This window comes from Seriola dumerili, unplaced genomic scaffold (assembly GCF_002260705.1).
Source record: "Seriola dumerili isolate Sdu_G_001 unplaced genomic scaffold, Sdu_1.0 BDQW01000331.1, whole genome shotgun sequence".
NCBI classification, from domain to species: domain Eukaryota; kingdom Metazoa; phylum Chordata; class Actinopteri; order Carangiformes; family Carangidae; genus Seriola; species Seriola dumerili.
This window is the reverse complement of record NW_019174586.1, coordinates 4,753,871-4,772,828: the sequence shown is the minus strand read 5'-3', so window position 1 is coordinate 4,772,828 and position 18,958 is coordinate 4,753,871. Positions and strand designations below refer to the sequence as shown.

The following is an 18,958-nucleotide window of genomic DNA, read 5'->3' as shown; positions in this document are numbered from 1 at the left end:
ACAAAACTAGCCACATTCACATAGTCAGTCATGCATCACACCCATACACACACTTATACACTGATGAAACAGCTGTCACACAATTTGGGGTTAGGTATATTGCCCAAAGACACTTCGACATGAGGACCGGAGGACCACACCACCTGATTAGTGAACAACCCGCTTTTGAGTCACAGCTGCCCCCAAGTCTCACATCCCAATTATTTGTCACCTACTACACAGTAAGTCTGACTCTGGAGATGTGTGTGTTTAAAAGACACAAAACTAGGTTGTGTAATTCTCATTAAAGTGATAATCTTAATAAATTCTCATGCGCCTTATCTTGTTACATGGCTGTGTTGGTGATTTGAGAAAAGATAAATCAGTGAAAACCACATTCCAAAAGCTTGCATAGTCTAAAAGCCAGCCTTACCTATGCAGTAGCAGAGAATGATGGACAGCACCACGGCTATGCCAACAGCGATCAGGGCGGTGCACTTCCAGGAGCAGTGTTTAGGTGACTTCTTGAACTTGAAAGCCCCTCTGGACAGGCTGTTTCTGGGCAGAGGGCGTGCCGGTGTGGAGTAAACCGTCCCCGTTGCCATGGTGTAACCAGGGGCTGCTGCGCCAAAGAAAGGTGTCGTTCCTGTGCCCGTTTTAAAAAGAAAGTGCCTGCAGAGGGGGAAAAAAAGAGATAGGAGAACAGCGTATTAAACAAATGGCTATAAAAAGAGTGATGGTTGAAAACAGCATCTGTCAGATGTCTGATCTCTGAAACTGCCAAAGCAGCCCTGTCTCCTAGAAATTACATTTCTGTACAACTTATCTGCAACAGGAAATTGAGAGCAGATTACAATTTCTATCAACCTAATGAGGAAATTTTGGTAATTTCAATATTTGATAAATCACAAATATGTTGAATGAGTTGAATGAATTTATCAGTAAAGTGTTCCCAGAAAATGTTTTTTTCTCCCCAAAACATCTGATCTTGCAGCATAATGTGCAATTGTAGTGACTCACAGCACCTGGTTAAAGTTAGTGAAAGATCGGGGTCCGGTTTAATACAGAAAAAGTTCACAGTGACAAACCATATGATCGTGTAACTCCTGTGTGTATTAGACTGCAAGAGACACTGGGTTATATTCTAATATCCAGTGTAATCCTGACATTGGAAAAGGTTAACAAAAAGTACCTCATAAAAACAATCATCTCCCACTTGCCCTTTTACAACTGGGCCTTTGCTAATAGCCCATTATACCTGGGGTAATTAAGAGGGTTTAATCAAATGCACTATGGAGTGATCGTCCTATTAACTTTTAAACCCCACGTGAAAAGCTCTTAAGTAAATGAATTAAGCCTTGTTGCCACTCTTGCCACTACTTAGAGATTAATACCCAAATGCCTCCAGGCTTATGGGGACGGCCAGGGAAATTGGACAGACTGACCATGCATTGCAAATGCTCTTTCAATCTAGAACTGTAGAATGTCATTGCTGACACTTTGTACATTTTTGATAAAAAATAAAATTATTATAAATAATAAAACTATATTGTAGATTACCGTTAAGTACTCTTTCTGTATGTGTGGGTGTGTGTGTGTGTGTATGTGTGTGTATTTGACTTTTTTTCTTTTTCAGATGATGGATAACTCTAAATTAAATTAAAGCTAAATTAAATTCTTAATCAGGAATGCTTTGGCCATAAAATAAGGTGTGTGCTAATTATTAACACTAATAAAAAAGAATAGAGCAAACTAATTGTATAACCTAAGCTGTATTACTCAGCTCATGGTTGCTCTGCATGAACATTCTCCTTCACACTCACTGTTACACATACAAATTATACCCAAGAGTATCTCCCCAGTGCTGACACTGTCATATCTTTATAACTGGAGCAGTTCAGGGTTGAATGTCTTGCTGAAGAGCACTTCAATCGAGGGTAAATAAAGTCAGTCAAGTGCTACAAATTCACTTGCCAGTCCAGGTTTACGCCCCAGTGATCTGCTGTTAACAAAATAAAAGTTAAAAATGCTTTATAAACTGGGTGAGGTTTATAAAGAGGTGAGGTCAACCACTAACACAATAAAACAAACATTTACAAAGTAATCCAGGAATAAAAAACAGACTCTCAAAGCAGCAAATACTTGAGTAAGAGTGGAAATACAATTAAATGTCACGATAGGTGCACAAGATCATGAAAACCTTTTTTTTTTTTTGAGAGAGGAAGGACCAGAGAAAGCACAGTCCTCCCCTCCTGCTCTGGCATCCCCCAGTTTCTGTAACAACTCTCACACAACGTTTTAAACAAGTTATGTTTTATATGTTCTGTAGATCTCAGGGGGAGTGGGTTGCTATGGTAACTGCTAATTTAAATATACCAATAAACTGATAATGCAGTGTTGGCTCATCAATTATTTGTACGGCATCTGTGAAGTCTCCATGTAAGTTTTGTAAAGGCTTTTTTAATCCCGACTGTGAATCTCTACTAAAAGAGCCTGAGAACGGCTAATTAGTGTAATAAGAACATAATCTAAAGCTGAGCAGTCAAGGACTGAAAATCCATGCAGTTCCCTGGTTATGTGGTTGGAGCGGTGGGTCAACAAGCTTCAGGAAAGCTGTGAATGGACCTAAAAACAGTTTCACCAACCTATGATATTCTTTCATTCAAACAAAATTTTTGGTAAGTGAAGGTAATCATGTATTAGCTGAATACAGTTTCAACAGATGTCAAAGGGGGTCATTGCTCGGATTTCAGTCCCGCCGCTGATATTTCAGCTCCTTCCATCTCCTGAGAGGATATCTTAGAGCTAAAACCCCCTCTGATCAATTCTTGACTAAAAGAACAAATGTCAGATTTGGATCGTCTGGCTCCTTGATGCCCCGATTGACACATGCTGTCATGGACAGACAGGGACTCCATTTAAAGGTTACGGTGTGTCACCGCTGGAATGACAATGTTCCGGGCGTCTGCAACCTGAAGAAGTTCAGATTTCTCAATCTGGAACAATCTGTACTGTAGCTGCGGCAGACTCTGTAATATGCAGTTGGGTATGAATTGAGGTCAAAACGTGCACAACGTTGGAGGCGGCAGACGTGTAGTCAGACACACAGGCAAATAGACACTACTATCTGGGGAGTTAAGTGTAAGTGGATGCAATCTGATGAGGCAGACAGGAAGGGACGAGGACGTGTGTGTTTGTGTATGCGTGCGTCGGGAGGGGTTTGCACTCTATTTGAGGAAGGTGAATAGCTATTGCGAGTTGCGGAGATGATCTGGAGGCAGTTTTGCCAGTAAATAAATGTCTCAAATATACCTGTACTCTAATTTATGCAAAGACATGACTGCATAACGCTCTCATAGGCCTCCAAGTCAAAGACGCCTGAACTAAAAACACATAAAGGCACATGTGTAGAACTGCAGTGCAACAGAAAACTTAGTAGTACTGAAAATAACATAAACAGCAACATAACGTTAAAAAAAGAAAGAAAAAAAAAAAAAAAAATCAAGGAAAAAATATATCAATAAATATTTACATACATAAACGAATCATAGAAGAGTGTTTCTTGGTACGATGTAGCTGATTAAACAATCCGAATGCACATATAATTACTGGAAACATATGGCACGCAATGGGTGGTTCAAAGCAAGATAGTCAGTTATATTCCAGTCATTTCTATCCAGTCTGCTTTGTACAAATCTCAAGTGAAACTAAAAGTCAGAACCTGTGTGTACCAGCGTCAGACACAAATTCCTACACTGGACATTTATTGCTCGGCTTTAAAGTAATTCTGGTGCTGATGTTTTTCATGTCGCCCCCTCCTCTCCACCCTTTTTTTTTTTCCTCTAAAGAGCAGACTGAAGGGGTCTAAAGATGAAATGCTGTTGGACATGATTAACAAACAGCAGACCAGTGTAAATGTCTGCGGCTATACACATTGGATGACCGGCTGTAATTGATTACAGCCAGTGTGATGCAACAAGGCACATTACTATGCTAATCCAGCCAGCCCTAGTGATAGCAATGTATGCTGTGAGAGAGAGGGAGAGAGAGAGACAGAGAGAGAGAGACAGAGAGAGAGAGAGAGAGAGACAGAGAGAGAGAGACAGAGAGAGAGGGGGAGAGAGAGAAAGGGAGAAGAAGAGACAATCAAGAGAGTGTGAGACGAAAGCGAGCAAATGAATGGCTACGTGTCAGTGTGATCGCAGTGTGTTTGTGTGCACGCCTGTCTGTCCCATTGAGAAGCCCGTAACACAAAAGCAGCAGCCAGCCCGGTCTCCTCTGCTCTCACAACATTGCTTGTCATCAGGATGACATTTGAAAACATCCTCACAGAGGACAAAAGACTAAACAGTGAGTGGGTGGATTTGTCTACGGCTAAGCTCCAGCTGGAGGGGCAAGGGAGCACACTAGAAACAATGCAAATCGCAGCCCTCAGAATACGTAATCTGCCTATTAGCTGCTGTTCTGTGTTAGCATTAGCATTTCAAGGTGAGAGCTGGAATAATCAGACCGCTTTAATCCACGGTCTGAAAAAAGAAAGAAAAAAAAAAAAGACTACAGATGTTGTGTGGCATCACAGTGGCTGGTTTTCACACTCGCTGCCATCGCCGTCGCTCTCCCCCAGATCACCACCTGCCCTCACGACAGGGGGCCTGTTAGCAGGTGCTATTCTGGTACAGCTAGATCGGTACTTGTGTGATGGTATTTCGGCACCGACGCTCTTATTCGTGCCGTCCTGCCCACAATGATCAGCATGGTGCCATCTTGAGTCACTCCCTCCGAGTGCTTAGAATATTTGCACGTGGAATCGATTATATTTAACGGATTTGATTGGGGTTTGGCATAAGAAGAGCTCAGCCGTTATGTAAACACGTTTAAGATGCGGCTATGGAGTCTAACTCTAGGCCTGAGACAGGAGCGAAATCTTGAGGGACAGTTCAGGTGAGGACATGTTCCACTACAAGCTGAATGCTGGTGTATTTTAGTTGCCGCAGGTTAAACGTGTGATGTATTTTTTTATATGAATTACTCTTCACTATCTATACTCTGTTCATGAAAGCGTTTTCATTCGCTGGCAAAAATCATCTGGAACAGATGCACTTCATGTTGCCAGCAGCAGCAGCAGCAGCAGCAGCAACAGTTTATACAGTAGTCTAAAATAAGAGAAAAATATTACAGGACTCTGGAATCATCACAGAAATGTGTGCCTGGCATGAAAGATGTTGGCAAAATAAACAAAAAGGAAAACACATGAGAAAGAGAAAAAAAAACACGTCTTGAGGATTACCACTTTGTCTACACCACCATCCACTTTGGCAGGTAACCAGCCATCACTGGAAGCTCCTTTCTTTTCCAAAAGGCTAGTTGGCTGGCGCCTTACACATGACTAATCAGTCCTGGTGCGATCCTGAAACTGCGGCTGGTGCACAAAAAAAAAGTTCAATTTTCCTCCTCTGATGGGAAGCATGACTGTCTGACTCATGATTTACATGCACATCCCGCACAAACAACTCCCCCCACACACACACACCTCTCACACACTCACACTCACACTCACACACACACACACACACACACACACACACACACCTCTCACACACACACACACACACACACACACACACACACACACACACACACACACACACACACACAGACCAAATCCTACTTGGATTACCTCTGCTATTCTTTTTTGCCCCCGAGAACAATTCTAACACATTTTCCATCAGGAAAATGTACTGTCTGTGGGACACTGTACCACATGATGATTTTAGAGCTGAGACATAATTTCATTTCACCAAAGGACTCCCTTGACACATGAATCCAATGAGGATTGACAGTACATTTATAACTGCAACGTGTGGCTGGGCAGGCCTTCAAGAGACTCATTCTCAAATGTCATAACGGCTGTGCTAGCTGAACCTCACTGAGTGAAAAAAAAAAAAAAAAAAAAAAAGTGCTGAAGTGGGCGCCAAAGGACATACATATGTAAGACCAGACACCTACCTGTATCGTATCCCGTGGAGCACTTATAGAGCTTATAGCAATATACACATTTCACACATACTGATGTAGTCTTTCTTAAACAAAGGATTAAGTACCGCTTGAGAATAATTACCGTATATGTGCAAATGGTCTCTTAAGGGACATGGCGGTTCATTTTATAATGAAATTGAATGGAATATTTTTAATTGAAAATTTCACCAAATACTCTTCGAGAGGAGCCAAGTGGTTAGTGAGGGAACCCTGAGGGATTTATTAAAAGTACTCCACACACTTTAAAAGATCTAAATGTCTCCTGCACTTCTGAATAGCAACGAACAGCAGGCAGCCTCACTGCTCTGTTTCCAACTAATTGAGCCCTTTAAATGGAGTGATCTTAGTAGCATAAAGCACAACAAAAGCTGAAGGAGGTTGATTTCATAGGTTTATCTTCAATGGAAAACCTGCACCGTGAAACTAGACTGTTCAGTGGACAACTCCCAGTAAAGAGTCATGTCATGTCATGGCATCAGATGGTCGCCGATCCTGTCCGCCATCATCTCACTGAAGTTTGTGTTTCTGTTAATTAGAGATCAAGTATAAATGTCAATGGCACCAATAGATATGGATGACTTTTTACACTGTATTTGTGTAGTTGTAATACTGCCTAATGTCACTCTCATTTCTCTGATCTTCTGAAGGAGGCTTCACTTATCTGACGCTTATGTTTGATGCTTTTAAACTGCGGGAGTAAATGAGCTGAAATCAAATTTGATGTCTTAACACAGCTCTGACAGCACGATCACAGTGGGATCAGTGACTTTACTCACTTGCCGTGTTACAGTGAGCAGTAGTTACACTAGTAGTGACCGAGTGCAGCACTTCACTCATTTAGAAGAACACTGAAAGCTATTCACTGTGAAAGCTAGTTGGTACCAAGTCAAATTAGCACACTCGCGCTTTGAAGACCAACACTTTTATGGGAGGTTACACACACATTATTCATTACTGCTAATTGCTGTAAAAGTAGCTAATGCTGTCAAATGAGTGCTTTATTTTCAAGGAGGCCATGTCAGAGGAAATATATTAAGCAAGATCATAACATTGTGATTTATATTTGACACTTTTTTAATCAACTGCCTTGTACAGAATAATTTACTGTCTGCACATGTGACCACGTCTGATGTGCTGCATGAGGAATAAAGTGCATGTTGATGTTGAGAATTCAAGAGAGATTCACACCCCTGCTGAACCTGAGGCCTCTTGCATATGTGCTGTGCCAGGACTTTGCTCGCCCAAAACCCCCTGAAGGCAGCATAATAAATACTTTCTGGAGCTTCTGTTTACATTTCCCAACCTGGTGGTTTTCTTGACATGTGCAATTATGTGGTGAACTGGGTCTTCCCTTTTGGCCCCGTTGGTTCACAGCAGCCCTCTGTTCCCACCCACTGACAAGCACTTGATTTAGAGTCCACTGTGCTGATAGTGATTTATGCCTCACTTGATGATAGGTGTGCCCATATTGTTTTGTCGATACGGCTAAGACAGCTCAAGGTCATGGCGCGGTTAGTATTCAATCACCGCATCTTCCAGAGAAAGTGAAACTGTCACCACATATCCCAATTGATTCAGTCAGATCATAAGAGGCTGTTACTTCATGCTGCCACGGACAAAATTCAAAGTTTACATTCATCTAGGGCTCAGGAAGGGTACGCCGTGCCAGGGAAATATCAGGCGAGAACGCAATCATTTACTCGAGGCCATTTCTGAGTCGGAGCGCAATGTACCACACTTCATTAGCCAGGATATTTTGAGCTCACTGATTAAGAAAGATGTAACTGATGTTTCAGGAGGGAAACTTGGCAGTGGCTCTTATGACAAAGTGGTATCTTGCACAGCAAATTTTGATATAACACACACTCTGCTTCCCAAGTTTCTTCTGAAGTTATAGCCTGTCTGATTTGAACTGGTGAGATCTCTGATATTCACATAGTTCACTCTAATCATGCACTCTCCTTCTGAGTGTAGGTCTGTCTAATTTAGTAATCAGCTCCTAATTGTAGGTGCATACAAGAAGCGAAAAAAAAGTTAAAAAAAAAAAAAAAGTTTAAAAAAAAAGAGCACTTAGCAAAATTATTCTCAAAATAGGAGAAACTAATGCTTTTATCAAACTCAGTGGTAACTATATTATTGCATGCAAAAACTATGGCATAATAGTTGAGCCTGATGAGATGTAGTCCTTAAAATGGACCTAATAAAGAGACACTCTTAAATATTGTTATTATCCAGCTGTGTTTGGTGGACTAGAGCTAAACTTATTAACAAATTCATCAGGTTTTAAGAATTATTAGTATAGTAAGTAAGTAAGTAAGTTTAATTCCCAGTATGTTCCACAGCCTCCCTAGTTGTTGGCAGCACCACTGTTGTCTTGGGGAAGGTGGAGACTTCCATGAGACAACCATCAACCAGGAGACTACCAAGCCCCCAGCTCTGTCTTTTACCACTGAACTTCAAACCTGCCTACATGGGTGATACTTACTGCGCACTTCCCTGACACTTTAGCTCATAGTTTGTGGTGGAGCCACAAAAGCACAAATATTAATCAATGCTTCAAATTCATGTTTCTAAACAAAAACAAAACCCAAACTGCTGGTTCAGTCATGACTGAGTGAGTCACTGAGCTAATGAGTTATAAAATGAAAACTTGTTAAAAAAAAAAAAAAATTAAGATACCGTATTTAGTGTTCAGTTTAGTTTAGTGTATTACATTGTATAAAATTTTGGCATATGCAAATTCTTGGAATCAAAATTTTCATTATTTCATTAAACTTAACTGAAATTTCTTAAAGGCCCCCGCTCATTTGTTTCACATCATTTTGCTTTCTGAGTCAGTGAAGATGGCGTCATGACAACGCCTGAATTTCCCAGTTCTGTTGTAGGTCATTGTGGGTCACTCACCTGCTCTCCAGGGCAACATTGCTGCCCAGGACCCAGCTGTCCTGCAGCTGGACGCATTCTGCCGTACTCTGCAAGTCGGCCGCCAGGCCGGCTGTGGGCGGCGGGCTCGGGCTCCTCTGATTGGCCAGTGAGCTGCGGCTCAGGGACGTGATGGACGGATGCTGCTTGTGTGGGGGCGGGGCTGGTGGGAGAGGTGGTGGGCCTTGCTGACTAGACAGATGATCACCTGAAGAGAGGCAAAGGGGAAGAAATATCAGAATGTTATTCTTAATAGTGGCAAAATCAAAATGCAGTAATCTATTCTGCTGATTCAAAGTACACCCAGAGATAAGAGACTGGATTGCTAAAAGACAGCAGATGGGTAATATTATGCACCTGTATGCAAGATATGACAGCATACAGACACCTAACAGACCCAGAAAAGTAAATACAACCAAGAGCAAGACATTAAAATGAGATGCAACCACTGCAAAAAGAAGGGAAATAAGAGCTGCTTTTATGGCGACACACATAATAATTGTCGCAAAACGCCACGCGCCTGACAGTTGGGTTCTCTTAAACAGAAGGTCACTTAGAGAGGCAGCTGTTCCTTTATGGGCGCTTAACGCGATGTTTCACGTTTGATTACAGCCGGAGAAGACTCTCAAATAACTAATGACCAGAACATCCATTAGAGCTCTGAGAGAACAGGTTTTCCAATTTCACACAAAGCTGTGTAATTGGCCCCCAGAATGGCATGTGGTGATTATCTATCCATCTTCCCCTTTTAAAAAGGTAAAAACCCACAGTGCTGACAATTCTGATTTGCTCCAATGAGCCCCAAATGGGTATCGTCTTTCTTTCCTCACAGAGGCTTAGAGAAGATTGAGAAAGCTGGGAGATGCGTCTTTTAGGAGCTGTTGTTGTTTTTGCATTGACAGCATGAATTTTTATAAAGCCTAAAGGAGTTAAATTTAGAGCATATGAACGCTGAAGGTTGGATCAGGTGCATGATATAACCTTTGTTTTCCCAACCATGCATAAAGACCTTGTCGCCACGGAACAAAACCTGCTCTATGCTATTGGCTGGGCAGAGCAACTTTATTGAAAGGACGTTAGTCATTGTTTGGAAAAGAGCCTTTAATGACCAAGCAATTTTTGTCCTTCACTATGTGCTTCTACTTTTCAGTGTGCCCTTCAATGCATAAAGCAAGCTGTTTGATGTAGACAAATGAGCCTTGACTCTGGTTCCACAGTGGTAGGAGGAAACATCTATGCCATTCAAAGCCACAACATCATTTCCAACGCTTTGAGGTAAAAACCTTAAGGCTACTGCACATGCAGGCTATTGGTACAACTGAAGATCACCTCTCTCATATTCAAACTAGGAATATATCAGAAATATATATTGTAAGAAATACTGTGAGACTTAAACTGCTCTCCGCTGGTTGTACCAATCGTTTTTGTGACTGATTACTTGCATTTTTTTCAATAACAGAATACTTTAGACAAATACACATTGATACTGTTGACATATAAGGGTGAATAGTGGAGCATGGTCAAGAGAGTCAAGGGTGCTCAGTACTTGTGCAGAAGACCAGACTAAGATTAATTGATTCCTGACTGCAATTATACAGCAACAGCATGGCTATAAATACAATAAAAGCAAAATCATCAGGAGCAGATGAAGGTTGTTTTTTCCTCCCTTTTTTTGTGGACTGTGATTAGACTTGGATCAAACCCAATCAAATATGATCCCTTCATAACCCCAAACCACCTTGTGCGAAGTCAACTCGGAGTCCTCACACATGAATTACCCGAGATCAACTGTGGTATTGGCATTTGAAAAATATAAGGCAGCCATGACTTAGTGATAATGAATACAAGACATCCCACTCATCTCTTGGGCTAGACTGTGAGCCCTATTAGAAAAGTGCTAAGTAGGCTAATAGAAATGTGGATTATCTACCAACACTGGCTGGTTTTACATCACCTCTGGGCTTTATTCCACTGTATGAGCCTGCAGCAGCCACGAGCTCCACTTCACTTTCCCGCAGAAGTATTTTTCATATAATCAGCGCACACTCGCGTAACAGCACAATGTCAATGAGTGACGGAAGGGAAGGGTTCGGAAAAACAGAAAATGATCTAACATGGAGGGAAGTGGAATGAATACAACACATTATCTTCAGAGGTCAATGTTTTGAGTTTTTTTTTTTTTTTTCCAAATCACTTATGAAGAAATGATCAAAAATTTGCTAAATGTCCATTTCAAGTGAAATAAATGCAGCATCATCTTTAAAACACAATTAACGCCCACCTTTTGTATAAACACATAAAAGCTGTTGTATTTGCTCTCCTGTATCAACATCACCTAATTATCACGCCCACATATGACACAGTCTATCCCTGTAAACAATCCGCCCTCCTATTACGCATTACAAATAAAGATACATGACAGATATTGCAGAAATTTGTATCCATTTATCTTCATGTCTGCATATTGATCTATTGGCATAAAGTGCAAGTCAACATCTTGATTGCCCTTGTTTGGCTCGCTGCTGCTACTGCTGCTCATACTCAAGAGTTAGAAATTGCAGCATAGACTAAACTCCAACCCATAAAAACAGTGCAGGTGCATTATGGTTGATGGGAATAGTGTGGGCACAGCAAGCAACAGAGATGAGTCACAAGTCTGAACTCCCTCACCATCACAACTTTATGGTCAATCCTGAATCAATTTCAGACGAATCAACGTGTTGAAGGCATGACTGAACTGTGACATGAAATGAACCGTGTTTTTAGGTGAAAACACTTGCTGAGCATAAGGTTCTCAAAACACAAAATCCCAAAACCTTCAAAGGAGTGGGATTTGACATGCAGCAAATCTGTCTGCATAATCCCACAATGGACTAAGGGAACATAAAATCCCATGAACTGAATTAAACCTACTGTATGCATGCTTTGCAAAAACGCGCACAAAGCTTTCGGGTATAAATAAGGCCTTGCACTTGAAATGCTGTGTTTCAGTTAGCTGCAAAGGGATGAGATGAAACGGTGGATCAGTTCTGTTTTCGAAAAAGTTAAAGAGGCAAAACAAGTCTAAACTAAGTCTGAGATAAAAATGTTTTCCTGAACAAAAGTGGGCAAAACATGAATCCAAACTGCAGTGCAGTGCTTCCCAGACTGCAGCAAGGTCGCTATGTGACTATTAACTGGTTTCAGCTGGAATGAGATGACAAAAATCAATTATCGCTTGTGTCACTGTTAATATAATTGCCATACAATGACACCAAACTTCAGCAATTGGACTAAATTCACCATATCATACTGAGGAAGAAGCAACAGCTGTGAGAACTAATCTAAAATGGCTTTTCCTTTACCTTAATCCACCTTTCAGTTCCACAAATATACCCGCACTCCTCCTAATATATCAGCACACACACACACACACACACATATATATATATATATAAATCTGAGGACTAACTGCCCCAGTCACCTAAGCCTGTGAGATATTACTCAACACAGAGTTATGCCCTTTTAAGCGTTTAGATCTGAGACCTGACTCTGTGTGGACTTTGAGTGATTAATTATGCAAACATTTTTCTAAGTTAAAGGGTTTTTCCTCATCCCCTTAATCTTTATCTTTTTGACTTCAAGATCAAATGGTGCAGTGGTTGATTTTTTTTTTCTCTTTTTTTTTCTTTTTTTTTTATGAGACTTGTTTACAATTTTTCTGTGCAACAAGCAACCTAGTTAACATGTATGTAATTTAATATCAGAATCAACATTCTAATTGCATGGATTGCAGTGTTTCAATTCGGATGATTCTGGGATGTATGCTGGTCATTTTCAAAAAGGTATGAACCCCTAAAAATATCTGACACCATTTGTTTTTCCAGTCACTCAATTTCACTGCACACAGTAGGTGTCAGTTTGTCTGAGTGTTGTAAGGCGCAGTGGGTTCTGGTCTCCAATTTGAAACGTGGGTTTGAATCCAATTTCTGACAAACAGTTTTACACTCAGGACAGGGTCTCTCAATGATGAAAAGCCATAAGTGATAACCTCAATGTGATTCTGTGTAATGTAGCACTGGCAGTGCAGCGTGCATTCTCTGTGTACTTGAGGTTTGAAAGCCACTGGGGCAAACCAAGTTGAAATATGGACATTTGGCACAGTAGCACTTTGAATTAGATTATCCACTGCACCGCATATGTTGGATTGTGTGTGATTGTGTGTGTGTGTGTGTGTGTGTGTGTGTGTGTGTGTGTGTGTGTGTGTGTGTGACTTCTTTTCTTTTTTTTCTTTTTTTTTTTTAATAAGCACACTAAACAATGAGCCTTTAAGAAAGCCTGGCATTGTCTTCCATCAAGACACACAGGGAATTAAGCTGGCCTTTAAAGTGCAGGCTCAGTGACTGGGAAGGCAGATGAAACAGCTGTGTGGTTTATGAGGCTTTGCTTTGAAATCAGATCAAGACGGATGCCTCCTTTGCATAATTCCTCAACGTCAGCTTGTCATCATCTCCATCAGCAACATGCTTTAAAAGGACCTTTGTGATTAATACTGCATGCAAGCACAAAAAAATGACAGACTCATTCCCTTCTTAATGATGCTTGCAATATCTATCAAATCTGTCAAAGCCTCTGTATTTTAACACAAACACTTCATGGAGTACATCTTTGTTTTAGTTGCTCTTAACACTTAACAGGTTTCTCTTTACAAGAGACAAGTGTGTCGGACTGTATGAGTGAACCAAAATGATCCATGAGCCGGAAAATACCTACAATATGTGTTTTTGATATAGCAAACGATATCTGAAATGGTTTGGGTTTGTATTACACTTTATTCCATTTTATAATAAGTGTGTCAGAGGTTACGGCTGCGAATTCAAATTTCACCACATTTCTCTTGAACCTTTGATGCCTCTTCTTGATACTTGGATGTTTAGGTCTATTAGGTTCCTATAGTGTGTGCTCCTTTGAAAATATCTTTTTTTGATTAAAGCACTGATAGGCCTTGAATACTTCACATAATGTTCCACACTGAGCCGGGACACAATTAAAAGCCGTTTTGCACTCACTAAGCTTGGCAAGCTCGATGAAAGCCTTTTCATATTCATTGTGTAAGTACTACTGCAAAAGGTCTTGTGCCATTTTACTCTCCATTAAGAGAGTGATGCAACTGCTAATGGAATTGAAAGGGCACTTGCTTTGACTGGCTTGCCCTTCATCAATAGGAAAATTGCAGTATGTGTGCATCACAAAAATTCCATCAAAATAGATCACAGAACCTATATAGAGACTACTGTTTTTCTATTACAGCTCCCAACGTTTTCTCTTTACAGAAGAATATATAGAATTAAAAAAAAACGCAGAATCTCCGCTCTGCAAAGTTCAAATTTCAGAAAACATATTAAAATAAAAAGACAGACCTCTAACAAAATCCCCATTTTATTTTATATGAAATGAATAATGGATGAACACCATGATAAAACATGCCATTTGGACCAGGTAGGATGTTTATATATGTCAAATCAATAAAGTCATTCTCATCAGTGCCTTGTTTTCTATTCATCTCAGCACAGCTCTCGGCGCCTGGTCGAAGGCAGTGGCAGTATTCTTCAGTAGAAAAAGAGACAGCAGCTTCTCACTGGGAAGACCTGAAGGTGGGGTGGGGGTTGGCGGTGTTTAAGGGGGGTGGAGGGGTGGGCTGTACCCGCTGGAATTCGGGACCATTAGAACAACCTTGCCCTAGGTGAGTTTTGGGGATTTACTCTGCAAAGGGAGTTGGCAATTTTCAGGGGCTTGGGCTTTTAAGAAAAAAAAAGAAAAAAAAAGAAGAAGCTGTGTGAATTCCATCATATTTCCTGCCAGAGTACCTTCACTGCTCTCACAGCCTTGCCCACTCTTCTCCTGACTTTCTATCTGATCAAAGACAGAAATTTCTTTTAAGCCATTTCTCTGCAGGGTAACCAGGATGTAACCAATATTTCAAGGATTACATAATCATTGCATTATAGAAAGGCATCATTCCATTTAAACGCACATAATGCGCTCCTACACAGTCGTATGGCGGGCATTCATCAGCTCGCATTTGATGCAAATCCTAGACTGCCATTCATTTAAAAATGTATGATTTTTAAATACACTTAGAAAGTTGAACCCGCTGAAGATGCACTGTGACTATAAGCAGCTTCACATCGCTGTGTGTCCATCTCTCCCTCTCTCTCTCTCTCACCACTCTCGCTCAGACATTGCTACAGATGGCAGATCATCATACAGATGATGACTGCTTAGCAGCTCTCCGATTACATAGCAGTTACACTCCGTCTCAAAAGCTGCTTTGACAATTAGCCTGCTGACAAAACACTTAGTTGTATTTATTCATGTGTGGACAGCTTTGGCTTCCTTGTTTGTGCAGAGAGATTGTGTTCACACCTTGGTAAAACGCTACACTTTGTAACTTCGGTGCAGACAACGCGGTTTCCACAGTACAGCACTAACAATACATGTATCACTGTATTTTCTTCAACCTGCAGAGCTAAAAAACCTGGCTCAGTCCACAGGGAAGTGTGCCAGTTCTCACTTTTCTGAAACACATTTCTATTTGATTCGCGTTCACACAGCCATTAACTTCACCAACCAGTCCCCAGAAGTTCATTTTCAACACAGCTCAGCAAGCAATTGATATTTAACATGTAAAGAGTGTATGGATTGTCATTGTCAAGAAAGATTGATTTTAACCATCATCAAAAGCCAAAGAATGCCGCAATAGTTAAAGCCGCGTGTATCAATATTTCCACTTGATACATATCTTCGAGGCCACGTTACATCATAACAAAGATTAAAGCGTCAAGCACCATTTCCTGTAACTGATTGAATCTGTGAGTTATCAACCAAGATGATGGAAATCATCTAAAAGGCCAGTTATAAATAAATATAAACAATGGCACAAAACTATTTTTAGCATGCTGCAGAGGACCATTTTGAAGATTTAACATCTGAAGTTGGAGGAGGAAACTATAAACCTGCATTGCTTGATTTTTTTCTTTTAACACTTCGAGGCAGATCTACAACCTATAAACGCTCCGCTGTCACATTATTACCTTGTGAAGTTGTTGTGGCAATCATGTTAGGAAACACTTACCTATTGTAACATCTGAAGCAGCATAAGCGTTCATTTATAGTGGTATTCCTATGCACTAAGAAATAAATATATATGGTAAATAAAAGGACTGCACTTAGATAGCGATTTTCTAGACTTATTGACCACTCAAAGCGCTTTACAATATTACAATAACTTGCCACATTCATTGATAATTCTCTTTTGGTTCATTATTACAAGCAAGCCTTATCATATTTCACAGTTATCTGCCCCATTGTTGATAAAAAGAAAAAAAAAAAAAAAAATACTGATCAGAGCGCCTTTAAAAATATACTACATTAGTATGGCTCATGTCAACCTGTTACATTTTTCAGTGTATTGAAAAAATAATGAACCTCCCCAGTTTCCAGTCAATGGCATAAATACGCAATCCCGCCCTGGAGTTCTCATTGCAGCCGTCATGTTGGCTACAAATTCTTGGCCTCACAGTTTGTTTGTGTCCTTGATATGCCGTTATAAATCGCAATAACAGCAGCAACCTGCCTCTTTCTGTCACTGCATCATCCTTTTTTGATGGTGGAACAACACAGTAAGCTACGATGCCGCGAGCTGTATAATATAAACAAATCACCAACAAGAAAGTGGGGGAAAAGGAGGAACTGGAGAGACCTGCTCTCATCCAAACGCGTCTCCACTCAGCACTTTGTTGTGTTGTCTGTTTTGAATGGTTGTTTTTTTTTTTTTTTGCTTTTTGGCATTCTTTTGAAAAGCAAGTCACCAGTTTCAATCCTTCTCCTGTGTGCGTTTGAACTGAACTAGTCTTAAGAGCAGTCATTCGCTCTCTCCCTCAATTTCTGTGGTGGCTTGAATGGCTTGTGCCTTCAGTAACAGCCGGTAGTTGTGATGGTGTCTGGCTGATGGAGCCAATATGAAACTGTGGTGAGGGTGGTCCTGGCCACCTCAGGAGAGAGATAGGGTGGGTTGAAGCTTTTTAACATTCAAAAGCTTTCCTGACGGATTTTAAGCAATTTATTTCCAACTGCAACCAAACCTCTGAGTGTCAGGAATAACAACAAAACAGTCCCACTGAAGTGCGAGTCATTTCTCTGTCTAAAGCAATATAGATTTGAATTAGTAATTGCACAAAAAAAAAATGTTGCCTACATCATCTTAGGGGTCACAGAAATGTGACATGTGTACTCGGGAGAGCTATTCATGTGCCTCCCCATTCATTTACAGCTCGCTTCCCCAATCACTTGAGAAAATGGTTGCAGGAAAAAAACAAACCACTCATGGTTGTAGTGGCACAGTCTTTTCCAATGGCTGCTATAATTGCATTTCCTGCGCAAGTCACTCAGTTTGTGGGGGGAAACCAGACAAAGGAAGCAGAATCCATCTAAGAAAGGGAAAGCCTATCTTTTCCTGATTAATTGTTGGCATATTGTTCTCAACTGGATGCACTCCACTTGCACAGATGACTAATTTTCGTCTCTATTGTAAGAGAATTTGAGGAGACGGAGATTTATACAGTGTATCTTTCACACCACATTGAAATGGCACCATGAAACCTATATAATATTCCACAGAGGTTGATGTTTTTATATTCTGCTACTGCACAAGTAAAATAAAGTTTTAGCTGAGCTCTATTATTTAACCATCATATACACCCACATGCTCCCATTAAGATTAAAACTCTAATGCAGCGCTGCCTTAAATATTACACAAAATCCAATGAAATTTAAAAAGATGCTGCAGTGAAACAAAACATTAAAGTGAATCTGTTGGTTTGGAATAAAGAAAAATTTGCTTAACTGGTTGGTAAAAACTCACCGACACTCAGCAGTCTACCAGCAGAACGTCTATAACGATAATGCTTCTATGATATAATTTCTTTATCTTACTACAAGGCAATGAATCATTATTTTGATTATCTGATAATTGTTCTCTTGGTTGCTCTGTTAATTGCTTTATTGATTAAATATCAGAAAACAGTAAAAAAAAAAAAAAGTAAATGATATATTTTCCCAGAGGGGAAGTTGTCAACCAAGACTTATCTGATGGACTACAATGAACAAACAATGCATGTTGGGGCCTTTAAATTTCCTCCTGACTCGTCCAAACATTCCCACATATGGTTCTCTAAGCCAACACTTCTTGCAGTGTCTGGCTCCAGAGCTGCAGCTACATCACACAGGCTGAAAATCCCTCTGCTTTCCAAAGAGCTTTCCTGAGGCCAAGGCTATGAATTGATATCCCAATGTTGCATTACTCTTGGCTACAGAGCAGAGCACAAGATGAGAATAATAATAGGATGAATCATTGGCTTATTCTCATACTGTCAATATCCTCAATGGGCATAAGCGGTAAACTTTATGTTTGCAAGCACATGTTCAGATATATAGTCTATACACACGCACACACGCACACACACACACACATACATACATATATAAGCACACGCTTTAAAGCTCAGCCTTCCAGCAATACTGATGTTTTGGAATTTTCCGTCAGAACACCCTTTGCCTCTCTCGACGAGAAGAACTAAGATGCAACCTGCGTACCCTCTGAGGCTCGGTGCATGCTCAATCAGCAACATGATATGGCCCATGGCTCTGTGCTGAGGTCACTGCTGGAGTCTTGAAGCCCCATCATGCATGAGGTAGCAACACAGCGTTGCCCTACTAATGTGCCAGGCTAGCCATGCTGCTTCTACAGCTACTATTCAGCTGCATAGACCGAGCTCCACCCTGAGGAAACTGGACTCTACCTCAAAACTCTGTTCTGGGCATTGAAATGGAAAGTGTAGAAAATTTTGCGGCGCTGCCACTGAAATTATAAGCAGTTCGGCTGTCAAATATTGTGATTTAACAGAGAATTTTGGTCATGCTATGAAATGCAGACACTGTTTCTGATCTGAGGAGCAATCCACTCTAATCAAGATGACTTTAC

At 40.6% G+C, this 18,958-nt stretch overlaps 1 protein-coding gene across 1 annotated transcript in view; it reads right to left on the bottom strand.

The window, feature by feature from the left end:
• The window catches only part of tenm3 (teneurin transmembrane protein 3), a 121,933-nt gene that overhangs the window by 65,942 nt on the left and 37,033 nt on the right, over positions 1 to 18,958 (bottom strand). Inside the window, exons 3-4 of the mRNA XM_022759888.1 lie at positions 8,920 to 9,145; positions 413 to 651 (exon numbers count right to left, since the gene is read on the bottom strand). Coding sequence (XP_022615609.1) covers positions 413 to 651; positions 8,920 to 9,145 — 465 coding nt within the window. The remainder of the gene's footprint in view (positions 1 to 412; positions 652 to 8,919; positions 9,146 to 18,958) is intronic.